At 43.1% G+C, this 13,479-nt stretch overlaps 1 protein-coding gene across 1 annotated transcript in view; it reads left to right on the forward strand.

Moving 5' to 3' along the window:
- Positions 1 to 1,227: 1,227 nt before the first annotated feature.
- The window catches only part of CHCHD3 (coiled-coil-helix-coiled-coil-helix domain containing 3), a gene marked incomplete at its 5' end in the record, with an annotated part of 106,946 nt that continues 94,694 nt past the window's right edge, over positions 1,228 to 13,479 (forward strand). The window contains one exon of the mRNA XM_009071442.1: positions 1,228 to 1,297. Within this exon, the coding sequence (XP_009069690.1) occupies positions 1,228 to 1,297 (70 nt within the window). The remainder of the gene's footprint in view (positions 1,298 to 13,479) is intronic.

Below are 13,479 nucleotides of genomic sequence, written 5' to 3' on the forward strand. Positions count from 1 at the left end.
GGTTCCCTTTCCCTGCACTCGCTGCTCTGTCCCGGCCGTGGTGTGTTGGTGCTTGTCGCCTCAAGCAGCCTCCGCCCCCGCGTGCCCTGCCCGGTTGTCCATTCCAGGGTAGAAGTGTCACTGTTGCGGCTGTTTGTCTTTCCCTGACCTCTACGCGTCGCAGCTCCTCCCTTTCCTGAACTCTGCTTGCTTACGTGCCCTGTTGGGCTTGCTATGTGCCTGCAGCGCCCTTCCCTCCTCTTCCTCCCCTTCCCTCTCCCCCCTCCCCTCCCTCTCCTTCCCCTGTTTATCTCAGAACCACAGAATGGTTTGGGTTGGAAGGACCTTAAAGACCAGCTAGTTCCACCCCTCCCCACTATAGGTAGGGATGTCACCCCTGTTGGCTGTAATACACCAGGAGATAAGTTGTGAGCCAAGAAAGTTTTCCACGGAGTACACTGTGTTGCTCATCCCAGGAGTGGTAATAACTTTCCTGAGGGAGGAGAGGTGCAGAATGAGTCCCGACGGTTCACTCTGTTTCAGGAGACAAATATTCTCCATTTCTGGTCATTTAATGCTCTCAGGCAACAGGTGACGCGAATGTAAGTGTGATATGTCTCTATATATTCCAGAGAGAACAGAGTTCATCCACGCTGAAACAGGGAACAGGGTGCCCAGAGCAGCTGTGGCTGCTCCGTCCCTGAAGTGTTCCAGGCCAGGTTCGATGGGGTTGGAGCAGCCTGGGCTGGTGGGAGGTGTCCCTGCCCAGGGCAGGGGTGGGAATGGTTCATCTTTAAGGGCCTTCCAACCCCTCTGTGATTCTAGGAATTTCTTGACCATTCTCAGGCTTGGAAAACCTCATGAGGATTTTTGCTTTAAGGAGTGGTGATTCTGGTGAAATGCTTATATATTCTAGACAAATAACACTTTACAAGAATAAAAAATACGTATAGAGGGAGAAAGGCAAAAAGGCTGATTAATTCCGAGCGGTTTCTCCTTTCCTGTTCCCTGAATTTTGTATTTTGCCTTGTCAGTTTTGTCTGTGAGAGCCAAAATCATCTTGTTGAGCCTAATGTTTCCTCTCAGGTGAGCTCTCACCCCTCAGATGAGAAAGGTTAATTTGCATTGGGGATTGGCTTGTGGCAGCTGTGTCTTATTCTGACTCTAGGCTCTTGTTTTGAGCAGTTTCCCTTCATTTTGGGGGGTAATGAGGGGTGAGCAGTCTGACTCTGACCTTGTGTTTTCCAGTTGTCCGACAGCGTCATTGATCGGATGAAGGAACCTTCCTCGCCCAGTGGGAGACAGCACCGACCTGCAGGTACAGGTTTGCTCCTGGTTTTCTGCTCCTAATGAGAGGGAGAAAATCTAGTGTGTCTGCTGAGCCTGCAAGGAACTCATTGCCCTTTTGTGAAGATGATTTCCTTGACATTAAGTGGAGTTCGTGGCCTTTTAGAGGAGTTAAATTCCTCTTTGTTTTCTCCTGACACTAAAGTGTAAACCAAACTTTATTATTGGTTTTCTACAGTTTTATCCATTGTTAAAGATTAAAACAGCCCCAAAACAAGCTGATACTGAGATATCTTGAGTTCTGAAGTGGCAGTTGTTGTTTACTTAACACTGAGTTTGAGTCTCATGAGATTCGGTGGAAATACACTTGAGCAAACACTGAAGGAGTAGCATGCAATTTTCCTCTACTGGGATGGTGGAAATAAGTGACACAACAGCTTCCACAGGCCCAGGGCTTTCTTCACTTGTTCTGCTGCCTTACTGAAGCCTGTTGAGATGCATCAAACAGGCTTTGTGCCAAGGCAGCCACTGCTCTCCTGTGAAACACTTCAGCACAGTGTGAAGCAGCTGCTGGAGGAGAGAGAATGAAGGGCAGAGATAGGAGCCTGTGATTTGTCAGCTCTGTGAAACTTGGAAAGTTCAAGTAAGGCTCTTATCAGTGCTACAGAAATACTCATGATAACAGAGTTCCCTAAGGGCCTTTTGCCTTGATATTTAGAAAAGAGTCCCAGCAAAACTCAGCACTGATTAAAACCTAGTCGTGTGGCAGGTGTGGCCTTGCAGCAAGGCTTGGGTGAAGAGGATGGAGGATATTTCTTTCTGCTGAAGCACAGGGAGTTGTTTTCCTGTTGCTTAGCTGAAGGTGTAGTGTCTGTTTCAGAGAATCCCAGGATGGTTTGGGTTGGAAGGGACCTTAAAGGTCATCTAGTTCCAACCTCTGCCATGGACAGGGAATCTTCATTTTTTAAATACATTTACATAGTAATCCTTCCCTCAAGTGGCTGAATTTCACTCTAGTGAAGAGATTATTCTAGATAGGAGGATTGATGTGAAATAATAGCTGCACATCCTACCTGGTGTCACTGTGGTGTTTGCTTTTCATGCTTAAACCTGAGTTGTGGAAGTTTTGTGAGCAAGTGTCTGGAATTTTTGGGCTGTGGTGACTGGAGATGAAGTTGTTTTTCTTGTTTTTGTTTATTGAAAGGCTTGGAACAAGTCCAAGTTGGAGGGACACCAAGTTGATAAGGAGAATGGATGGAGCATCTCTCCCATGAGAAAGGGTGAGAGAACTGGGAGTGTTCAGCCAGGAGAGAAGCTTCAGTGGGAGGTGTCCCTGCCCATGGCAGGGGTGGAACTGTATGGTCTTTAAGGTCCTTCCAACCCAAACCATTCTGTGCCTCTAGGAATTTACTATTCTCAGGCTTGGAAAACCTAATGAGGCTTTTTGCTTTAAGAAGTAGTGATTTTGGTGAAATGCTTATATATTCTAGACAAATAACACTTTACAAGAATAAAGAAGATGTCTAGAGGGAGAAACATTAGAGCTGTTAAAACTAACCCTTCTTCAGGCCAAGTCTTTGATAGCTTTTGGTGGAGGAATAATGGATTAGGTTACATGAAAGAATGTGTATCTTGTTGCTTGCCAATAATGATGAATTTATCCACTGCAGTTTGGGGTGGGAAAATGAAATTACAACCACTTACACTGCAATCTGACATCCAAAGACAACATCCTAAAGCATCCAGGCTTGCTTGGATCATTTTCTGACTTCTGAGTAATATTAAATGCACTAAAATATTTAACAAGTGTAAAATCTTTAAAGTCTGTCTGTAATTCCTAAAGCAATATTGATGGGAAGCAATTTGGGCAGACAAGGGTTTTTTTTTTTCTTCCCCCTCTCTGAGTGTGTGTTGCACCTAAAGCTCAGCCCTAGCAGACAAAGGGAATGGGTTAATTCCCTTCAGCTTAGTGGATATTGGAAAAGCTAATAGTTGATTATGGAAAAAAAAGAACAAATGCTTAAATTAGAAGAGTCAGACAGCAATTTGTCCCCCTTTGAAGAAACAGATTAGAGTGAGGACTCAGAAGAGTTTCCTCTCTTTTTTTGGGCTGTGTGTGTTATTGTTAATCTTCTCCTGAGAACAAATCAGTCAAAGCTGTAAGTGTTGTGTAGGTGTGTAGTAAAATGAGCTTTGCTGGTGCCTCTTCAGAAACTGGGTTACATCTTCCATGTTTTCCTGCACTGATTTTTGTGGATTGATGTGTCTCTTTCTGCTGGTATCTGTCTTTTGGGGGAGTTGAAGCAGCTCAGGATATCTTGGCTCAGTCAGAAACATTCAGGGAAGTGTTGGGATGGACAGGAATGTGTGTGTGAAGAATTAAGTTCTAACTGGAGAAACAAGAGGCGATTTCTTCCTCTCTACTCTGCTCTGGTGAGATCCACCTGGAATACTGCACACAGCTCTGGTGTCCTCAGCATCAGAAGGACATGGAACTGGTGGAGCAAATCCAGAGGAGGCGACAAAGTTGCGAAGAGGATTGGAGCATCTCCCCTGTGAGGACAGGCTGAGGAACTTGGGGCTGTTGAGCCTGGAGAAGAGAAGGTTGTGTGGAGACCTCAGAGCAATTTCTCACTATCTGAAGGGCCTACAAGGGGCTGGAGAGGGACTCTGTGTTGGGAACTGCAGTGACAGGACAAGGGGTAATGGGTTCAAACTGAAGGAGGGAAAGTCTAGGTTGGATGTGAGAAAAAGTTTTTTATTCTAAGGGTGGTAAGACACTGTCCCAGGTTGCCCAGGTAGGCTGTGTCTGCCCCAACCCTGGCAGTGTTTCATTCCAGGTTGGATTAGCCTTGAGCAACCTGCTCTGGTGTGAGGTGTCCCTGCCCAGGGCAGGGGTTGGCACTGAGTGCTCTCTAAGCTCCATTCCAACCCCTAAATTCTATGATTAAAGGTGACCCTCAAAGTCCCTTCCAGACCAAACTATCCTGTGACTCCATGTGCTCACTCCTGCTCTCCTGTGCTTCTCTGCATTGCCACTTCGTTGTCATGGAGTTTCTTGGAGATAACTTTTATTTGCAGTGATGTGTATTGATATTCTTTGGGTGAAAGGTTCACTATTGATGGAGGGATTTTATTATCAAAAGGTGAAACGTCTTGTAACTCACTCGACTGCTAAAGATGCCAAACTCTTAGTGCTGTCAGTGTAACAGCAAATCTTTAGTGGAGCCTGACATTGCTGTCACTGGATTGCAGGAGTACAGGGAATCTGGAATTATGCATGGGAGGTGAAGCGAGTATTGCATAAATTAAATTTCTGCCTGTCTGTGTGACATGCAAAGTGTTCTGTGGGTGCTCTCAGGTGCTTGGGTATGTCCTTGTAAAGTGGTACTGAAATTAGGCTGAAAAACTAGCAAATTATGTTACTTGACTTTAATAAATAATTGTGAAAGAGAAAAGTGCTCCATCCCTGGGAGTGTTCCAACCCAGGCTGGATGGGGCTTGGAGCAGCCTGGGCTGGTGGGAGGTGTCTCGGCCCAGGGCAGGGGTGGAACTAGATGATCTCTAAGGTCCTTTCAGCCCAAACTGTTCTGTGATTCTGTGATTGTGCAGTTGAAAGGGCCAGTGCAGCAGAGTTGTCTCTTTCTCTGTCTCCCTTTCTCTCTCCCTCAGCTTCTTTCCTTATAATTAAATAATCCTCTTCATCTGTATGTGAAAAAGTGGCCCATGTGTGGGAGGTGTTTGAGGCTGGAATGGCAGTGGGTGATTCCCACCCTCCTCCTGCTATTGCTTTAATTGTTGTTACTTGATGCTGTAAGGGGAACTAAAATGAATTCTGAGGTTTGTGCAAATACAGGAATTAGGTTTTGGAGAGCCTTTGGGATTGAGTTGTGTTTTGTTTGTGGTTGGTTGTTTTTCCCTTACATGAGAGTGAGGGAGAAAGCCACTCCATCCCGTGGATATTGTCAGCTCTCAGAAGGACATTGGATTGACTTAAGTGTCTCTCATTTTAAAGCTGATGGAGAATTTGTGATATTCCAAATGAAATCTGAAGGAAGAGCAGGGGATGGGTCAGGTCCTTCTGTGCATAACTAACCAGGTCTCAGGCAGATTCCTCATGCTGACAGTCATCTTTTCCTGTCTCCTCCAAACGATTTTCCTTGTGTGGCTTTTTGCAGAGAAGCAGAATTTTATCTTTCGCTGAACCTTCATTTAGAAATGTCACTTTTTGTTTCGATCTATTCTTAGAAACAGGTAATTTTTATGTACCACATACCTTGTGCTTTTGGGTCTCTGGTGGATTTGGGGAAATTAAATTTCATGCTGTTGTGCTTAAGGCTTCATATGCTCAATTAGGGCTTACTGAGTGCAGACTTTGGCTCTGGAAATCTTTTGGAGTCGTCGTGTGGCACAGCTATAAAGCAATTTTTGTTGTAGCTGGTGTATAACAAGCAAATCCAAAGTATTTGCTTAGCAAAGCTTGTGAGTTAAATTAGAACCACTTTTTGATGCGGGAGCACAAGATTTGTGCATGCTAAAACATCTTCCAGTAGTTAGTGGGAAAATCATGTTGGAAAACAACTGTTGGAGGCTGTTGTGTGATTCTTGTATTAATTTCTAGGCAGCTGAGCTCAGAAAGCTGAAGGAACTCTAAAAACACAGAGCAAATTGAACCTGGGAAAGAGATTGGGCACAGTTCATGGAGCTCTTGCAAAACAGCATGGAATAATGAGCTTTAGGGACTAAATGTTTATGCATTTATGCATGGAATTGGTGCCATTGCATTTTAGTAGTTCCAAGTCCTGAATTGTGTGGAGTTCAATCCTGGCAAAGCTTTAGGCCTTTGAGCACAGACAGACAGATCCCAGCCTTGGGCTGAGCTTGCTGAGGATGCAGCCAGAGCTGATCCAGTGTTGATGAGCAGGGGATTTGTTGGGGGGGATTTTTTGTGTTTTGGGGTTTGGTTTTTTTTTTCATATTAATTAAAAACCTTCCTGGCAACTTGTTTTGGGTTTTATGTTAATTTTTTTCTTTGTTTTGGTTACATTCTCCATTAAGAATCAGAATTTGATGGAAGAAAATGCCTCTTTGGGACACATCTGTTGTGGTTCTTGTTAGAAATCTCCTGTGTGTGTCCTTGCAGGGCAGTCCTTGTTTTGTCTGGGCACTGGGGTAAAACTCTCCTATTTTTCCTTTCTCCTTCAGAGACCTTGTTGGGATTACAGGTCAGAAAGACCAGATAGCTGCCTCAGATAAAGGGCTTTGTAATTTGAAGGGTTGTTAGGATAGAAGTCATTTGGAGCAGCTTCAATGATTTTTTTTTATCTGTAAGAATAAGATCAAAAATATTGATATTTTTCAATGGAATAAACCCAAGGACTAAATTAGAAATATTTGCTTTTATCAGTGTTAATCTTGCTAGCACCTTGCAAGGAAATTGTCATTGTATAGCATCTCTCTGCTTTTAAGTGCAGTAGATATTCTCTGCCAAATTTATCTTTCCACTGACATGAAAGTGAGGTATAAATGCATTTTTTTTCTTGGTATTACTGAAAAATACAACTTGTTAGTTGTAAAATTGCTCCAGCAGGGCAAAGAGACCTCCAAGTGATAAACCCTTTTGATTTGAATAGTAAATTCTACTTTTTTTTTTCTCCCCCCTCACACTTTATTTACCAGTTAGAGAATCTATAGTGTGATGTAAAAGAAGCCTTTAAATGTCTGATTTATGCGTTGAGGTGAAAAGCTTTGGTTTATCCTTTCATCTTCAGACTGCAGCAAAGTGTTTCTGAAGCTCTTCATCACTTGTGGGCTGAGGCAGGTTAAGTGTGTTGTGTGGTGCTTGAGAGCTTTGTGCCAGTTGTTTCTGAACTAAACAGGAGGTAATCACTCAGACTCCTTTTCCTCTGCCTCAGGGGAGCACCATGCACTTCTACCTGCTGCCAGCACCTTCTCTCCTTCTGCCTGGTTTGCACAGGGACTGAAGTCCTTGACTTTCTTGTGGTCTCATGTTAAGATCTGGTAGGAAAGTTTTGGGGAACACCAGGCTGAAAACTGAGCAGAGCAGAGAGGGAGAATCTCCTCTTTTGACCTGCTGGCCACACTCCTTTTGGTGCAGCCCAGGATTCCATTGGCTTTCTGGGCTACACATGCACATTGCCAGTTCATGTTGAGTTTCTTGTCAATCATCATGCCCAAGTCTTTCTCCTCATTGCTGCTCTCAATTACTTCCTCACCCAACCTGTAGGTGTACAGATACTCCTACCTGTTTGAAATCTGAATTTAAGTAGTACAGAAAGTTCATTTCTTCCCCATTTTTTCAGCGTTTGTGTGTACCCTGGCAGTGCTTCACAGAGCCACTTTATCTGTTTCTCATTTTTAGCTTCATTAACTGTGATTTCACCTCATGTTCATCACCTAAAAACAAGTAGCTAATCTAAGCTGCTCATTCAGGCTGGAGTTGAGGGATGGTGTTTCAGCCAGGGCTCTGCTTCTCCTTACTGGAGCTTTATACACAAAGAGTTAAGTGGCTAATCCAAAATGCTTCACTTTGTTCCCTTCTTTTCCCTTTATTTCTTGCTTGTTTGGTGAGAACTCTGCATATCCCAAGGGAAAGGTCTCACTTCTCCCTGATGTTACTAAGTGACATTACTCAATAGATGGCACTAAATATTATGAAATTTAAGGAGGCAAAAGTAATATCAGCAGAAATTGATAGGAAGAATTAGGAAAGGCAGTGGTTATTTAGAATGGTGACTTCAGTGCTCACCACAAACCCAGGGAAGGTGGAACTTTTGGAGAGGCAGGACTGGTACCACAGCCCTTGGGCCCTCAGTCAAAACTTAGCTGACACTTGAGTTTGTGGCTGGGGAGGAGGTGCTGAACACAGGTACTGCTGTGGTTCTGCTCTGTCCTTTGCAGAAGAAGTAGTTAACTTGATGTATTTCTGAATTAACTTTGCTGATAGATTATTCTTCCTCCATAGGTTTTTCATATTTCACCTCTTACCCACCAGAACAGTTTCTTTTTCCCTGTGCTTTTAATTGAATTCCTGAACTCCCTTTCTAGTCTGAGATGATTTGCCTGTGCTTGTTCCTGCTGGGTTAACCTGCAGCCTGGTGACTCCTCAGGGTGGTTTATTCCTGGGGTGCAATTGGATCTGCTTCTTGGCAATACTCATTACATCTGTCTGTAGTGCATTGGTATTCTTTCTGCTAACAACTTGTCCCACTAAGGCACTACCAGGTGTAGGGATGGTGTAAGTGTTGCAGCAGCTGAGACCACTCATTGACAAAGTCATTATTAGCAGATCTCATTAAAAATGTATGTGTTGGATTAAGGTTGTGGTGAGGATTATAAACCTTTCAGCATTGCCCTTTACTTCCTATGATTTCTGGATTATGAAAACAGTCATATATCATCTAGCTCAACTATATATCATCACATCAGCTGTATCATAGTCTCCTATTGTTGACAACCAGTTTTCAGTTATTAAAGCAGCACTACAGGGCTGAATATTGGGCTGCAAACGCTGGAGTTGCACATTGCCAAGCTCCAAGTGTCTGCTGACAATTAAATCTGAGGCTGATTTTACTGGAATTGGAGGAAAACACGTGATAATGCTTTAAATTACCTCTACTTTGCTCAGGAGAAACATCTCTTCTTGCTGCAGTGCAAGGGGTGGAAGTGCCTTTGAGCCTTCAGTGGTGCCTGAGGTTGAAATGTGACCATTGACTGTTCTCTGTTCTACCATATTACATGCAACAAGTGTTCTGCCTCTTTGTCACTAACACTTGTCTTCCAGATTGCTCTCCAAAAGAGCCATGATGTGTTGGGAACTGGAAACATTATCCCCAAGGCATAAAAAAGTACTTGGAGATTGTCCTACACTTCCTTTGGAAGTGATTCTCACACACAGGACCTTGTACAAATTAAATTCTTTTCCTCATCCCTTCTCCACTCAGCAGTTATGAGGCTGTGAATGTGCTGCAGTTTGGGCTGAATAAACAAATTCTGGAGTTGCTGTTTTCTCTGACCTGCTCTGTGGATGTTTTGTATCAGCCTCTTGTTGTATCCCGAATGAATGAGCAGGAGATTAGATCTGAGCTTGCCACAACAGCTGTTAAAGATCCACTTATTTATCACTGCTGCTTTCTTTGTACCTAATTTTAGGTGAAGTGATTGCTTTCAGACTTTGTGCAGAGTTCCAGTGCCCATGGCATTGATAGATGGAATTATGACTTGATGTGGAGATAGTTATCCCTTTTTTTTTTTCTCCTGAATATTCTGCTTCTGCAGGGAAATTTTTAATCCCTTTAAAATTTTGTGCTAAACTATTAGATTGCTTTAAAGGGACAATGTAGGAGTTTGACATCTTGATTTATCTTTCCATGCAGCTCCAACCACTGAGAAATCCTTTTAATGGGATCAGCAGATGTATTGATGAGTGTTATCTTTGGGTGAAACACTTTTTAATTAACCTTTACCTGGAAAGACACTTTCACTGCTTGGGTTTTTTTCCACATTCCGTTATGGACTATCACATAATTTGCTTTTCTCTTCCTTCTTTCCCAGAAGAACTTGAAGTTATTAACCAGCTTTAGTCCCATCAGAGGGATAATTATTTTATTTACATGTTTCTTGAGCTCTTGCCAATGGGTTGGTGACCAAGGCACTACTATAATGTGTCTTCATGTGATCCTTTGCCCATGTCATAGATTACACCTTGTCTTCATCCTGGTGAACTGGTTTGCAAAGGGAAAATTACTACTGGTGTATGCTGGTTGCATGTTGCAGTTTGATTTATCTGAACATGAAGAGTTTTGTTGCACTCCTAGATGTTTCCTCAGAAGGATGTGTTCAGGTCAGGTGGGGGAAATTCCCTAGTGGATGTCGCTAAGGGTGTCTCTTGCCATATATTTTCCATCTATATTGTCTATATTTTTTCCCCATCATTATTGTCTTTTCCTAGTTTAACTGTTGTTTTGCCTCTCTGGATCCCATTTCCTTCTCCTTCCACCTTATCAGTGCTTTGATCATTAAGTTCAGCTAGAAAGGCAGAGCCAGGGAAATCATGGGGAGTTGCAAGACTGTAGTAAAGCTTATTACATCAGTGATCCTGGGGGATTTGGGAGAGCTTGGGTCAATATGAAGAGAGTAGAATAGGTTTTGAAAGGCCCTGGAGCTAGTGGTGGAGTTGTTCTTGGAATGCTTCTTGAGGCTTGGCTGGCAAGTGCTTTTGATATTTAAATTCAAGAAACAACTGGAGGTGGCACTCAGTGCTCTGATCTAGTTGATCACAAGGTGGTGATGGGTCACAGGTTGGAGTTGATGGTCTTGGAGGGCATTTCCAGCCTCATTGATCCTGTGGAATTCAGCAGGTGAAGGGAAGGGACTGAGAGCAGAATGTCACCATTCTGTGAGAACAGCAGTGGGACAGGACCAACATCAGTTGTTCTCTCCGATAAAATCCAGAGTAACTCATTAAATGTGATGTGTCTCCTGATAGCTTTGAGTAACAGCACTTGCAGATGAGTGGAGGGTGCAGGTTTTGAGTTGTGTTGACCCACAAACCTTTGGCAATCAGATTCAGAGCCTGGAGCTCACTCCCTGATGGTGTGTTTCTGCCAATGGAAAGGTATGACAATCCCCTCAGCAAAGGCCTTTCAGCCTGATGAGCAGCTTTGTGGATCTCCTTATTGCTGTCCAAAGCAGCTGCAATCCAGAACTGTAATTGGGTAAAATGGACTTTTCAGAGCCACTGATAGTGAGCAATCACAGCTGGAGAATCCTCTTTGAAGGGGATGGTAGCTGAGCACAAGAATTTGCTGTTTGTGTAGCCCTGGCAGGACAGGGAGAAGCGTTTGGGAGTGCTGAGGCTGAGCAGTAGTGATTGGGACTTCTAAATGTAGAACTAGAGACGGTTTAGGTAACAAACCACTTAGCTGTTCTGGGTAGAAACACATAATTATTTCAGTGCTCTCTGTAGTGGTAGAAGGAGTGTGTTAAAATACATATGGGGAAAGAATTTAGAGAGGATTTTATCCAAGAAGATGAAAAGGATCCCAGTAAATTTCCCTGGACTGGCAGATCAAATAGCTTAACAATAAACTTATGAACCAGAAAGATCAGGAACTGGACAACTTAAATTGTCCTGAAAGGACACCACATGCTTAATCCTCTTGAAAGCAGAATCAGAAAATCCTTCTTATCATTGCTTACAATATGATTATTTTTTTTAATGTTGAATTCCAGAATCCTGATGCTTTTATCCATTGTATCCAGCAGAAAAAAGCTTTACTCTGTGTGTGTAGGGATTACTAACACAGCTGAAATAGCAATTCTCCACTGTACACTCAACCTGAGGCAGTGAGTCTTGTAAAGGTTTGTGCTAATTCCGCTTCATTGTTTTTATTAATTATTGCAAACGAACAGGGTGGACAAATGGCCAAAGAGCTGCTGAAATCCCTTCAGTCCTATCTCTGCACTTACACTGCTGATGGGGAGGATGAAATGGTTGAAATAATTCACTGCCTTGTAAGGACATTGAAACAGCTTAAAAAGTGACATTAAAACCTCACACAGTCATTTATCCTCACAGCAGAAATTCACAGAGAAACTGAGAATTAGGTGTGTTTTTGGTAACTGGAATTTTTAACTCTGTGCACCTATTGGTGGGAAATAACTTGTTTTATTGACTGTCACATATTTCAGGAGATACTGCTCATATTTCAGAGGTTTTGTCTTGAAGTGCTTCCCTGATCTGTCACCTGTTAGATGGGAATTAAGTCTTCTGACAGGATGTTCCTTGAAGTTGTGGCTGCTCCATCCCTGGAAGTCTTCAAGGCCAGGTTGGATGGGGCTTGGAGCAACCTGGGCTCCTCTTCATAAATCCTTTGTGATTCCCTGCTGAAGCTACAACACCGATGGGAGACTGAAGGGAGAATGTTCCAAATCCAATAGGAATTTTGCTTTGTTACTTTTGGATCACACACTGTCTAGTTTCTGATGGAAATTAGTCTAACTAGATGGATACCCACATTTCCATTGTAAAGCAGGGGATGTATTAGCTGCAGGAGTTCTTTGGAAACTAAAATATTAAATCTTTTTAAGTTATGCACATTCAGTTGCATTGTTTTTTGTATTTAATTATCCCGTGAGCTCGTTTAAGTGTTGCTGCACATTACCAATATCTAAGAGTTACTAGGAATTTCTCTCTTTGGAGTGGCTTATGTCTGTGCTGGGTTCAGGAGCAGAGGAAGTGCCTGGAATTGGGAATGGCAGTGGAAGAGTTGCTGGATGTGTTGGGAGTTAAATTTGTATGAGTCTGAAAACAGAGTTTGTTCTCTTGAATGCTGTTCTTGAAAAGTAAGGATTACAAAAATCCACAGCAGTTTGAGTGCTGATCTTTAAAGCCAATAACTTATTTTTGGTGCTTTTAGAGTTGGGTTTTTTTTAGTGCTGAGGGGATGGGTCATTATTTCTCACTGACTACAGGGCTAATTTGGGCTAGTTATCAGGTTAAATATCAGGTAAAACAGAGTAGAAAAACAACTAAAAGTGAAAGATAATTGTGTGCCAGCAATACTGAGGCACGAGCAGTTCTAACACTTCCTTATGTGCTGCTCCCAGCAAATCCAGGCTCTTTGAAAGCTAATAATTAAGGAAGGAAGAGCATATTTAATGGTGTCATAGACCTCCCACCTGATTTCAGCACACTGAACACACTTCCTAAAGCTTTAATCAACATCAGAATCATACTTGGATTCCAACACTAGAAATGGACTATTTTCTTTAGTGTGCTGTAAATATTTTATGGGTTTATTAAGAACTCGTGGATTTAGGAGTCAAGGCTAAGAGATCCTCGACACTGTTGCTGACAGCCAAAGCAAACTGAGGTATGTAGTTCTACCAGTGGATTTTATGCTGATCAGAGTTACCTGGCTGAGAGCTCTGGTGAGCTGCAGCTCCTCCATGTGCTCAGGCAGCACAGAGCTGGGAGGTGTGGATGGACCATCTCACCTGGGTTTACCAGGGCACCTTAACCTGCACCTCAAGGCACCAATTTCCCTCTTTCCATTTCTCCCCATTGCCCCTTGTCCTGTCCCTGCAGCTCCTACCCAAGAGTCCCTCTGCAGCTTCCCTGGAGCCCCTTCAGCTCCTGGCAGGTTGCTCTGAGCTCTCCACACAACCTTCTCTTCTCCAGGCTGAGCA

The sequence above is a fragment of the Acanthisitta chloris genome, unplaced genomic scaffold (genome assembly GCF_000695815.1).
Source record: "Acanthisitta chloris isolate BGI_N310 unplaced genomic scaffold, ASM69581v1 scaffold7613, whole genome shotgun sequence".
NCBI lineage: Eukaryota > Metazoa > Chordata > Aves > Passeriformes > Acanthisittidae > Acanthisitta > Acanthisitta chloris.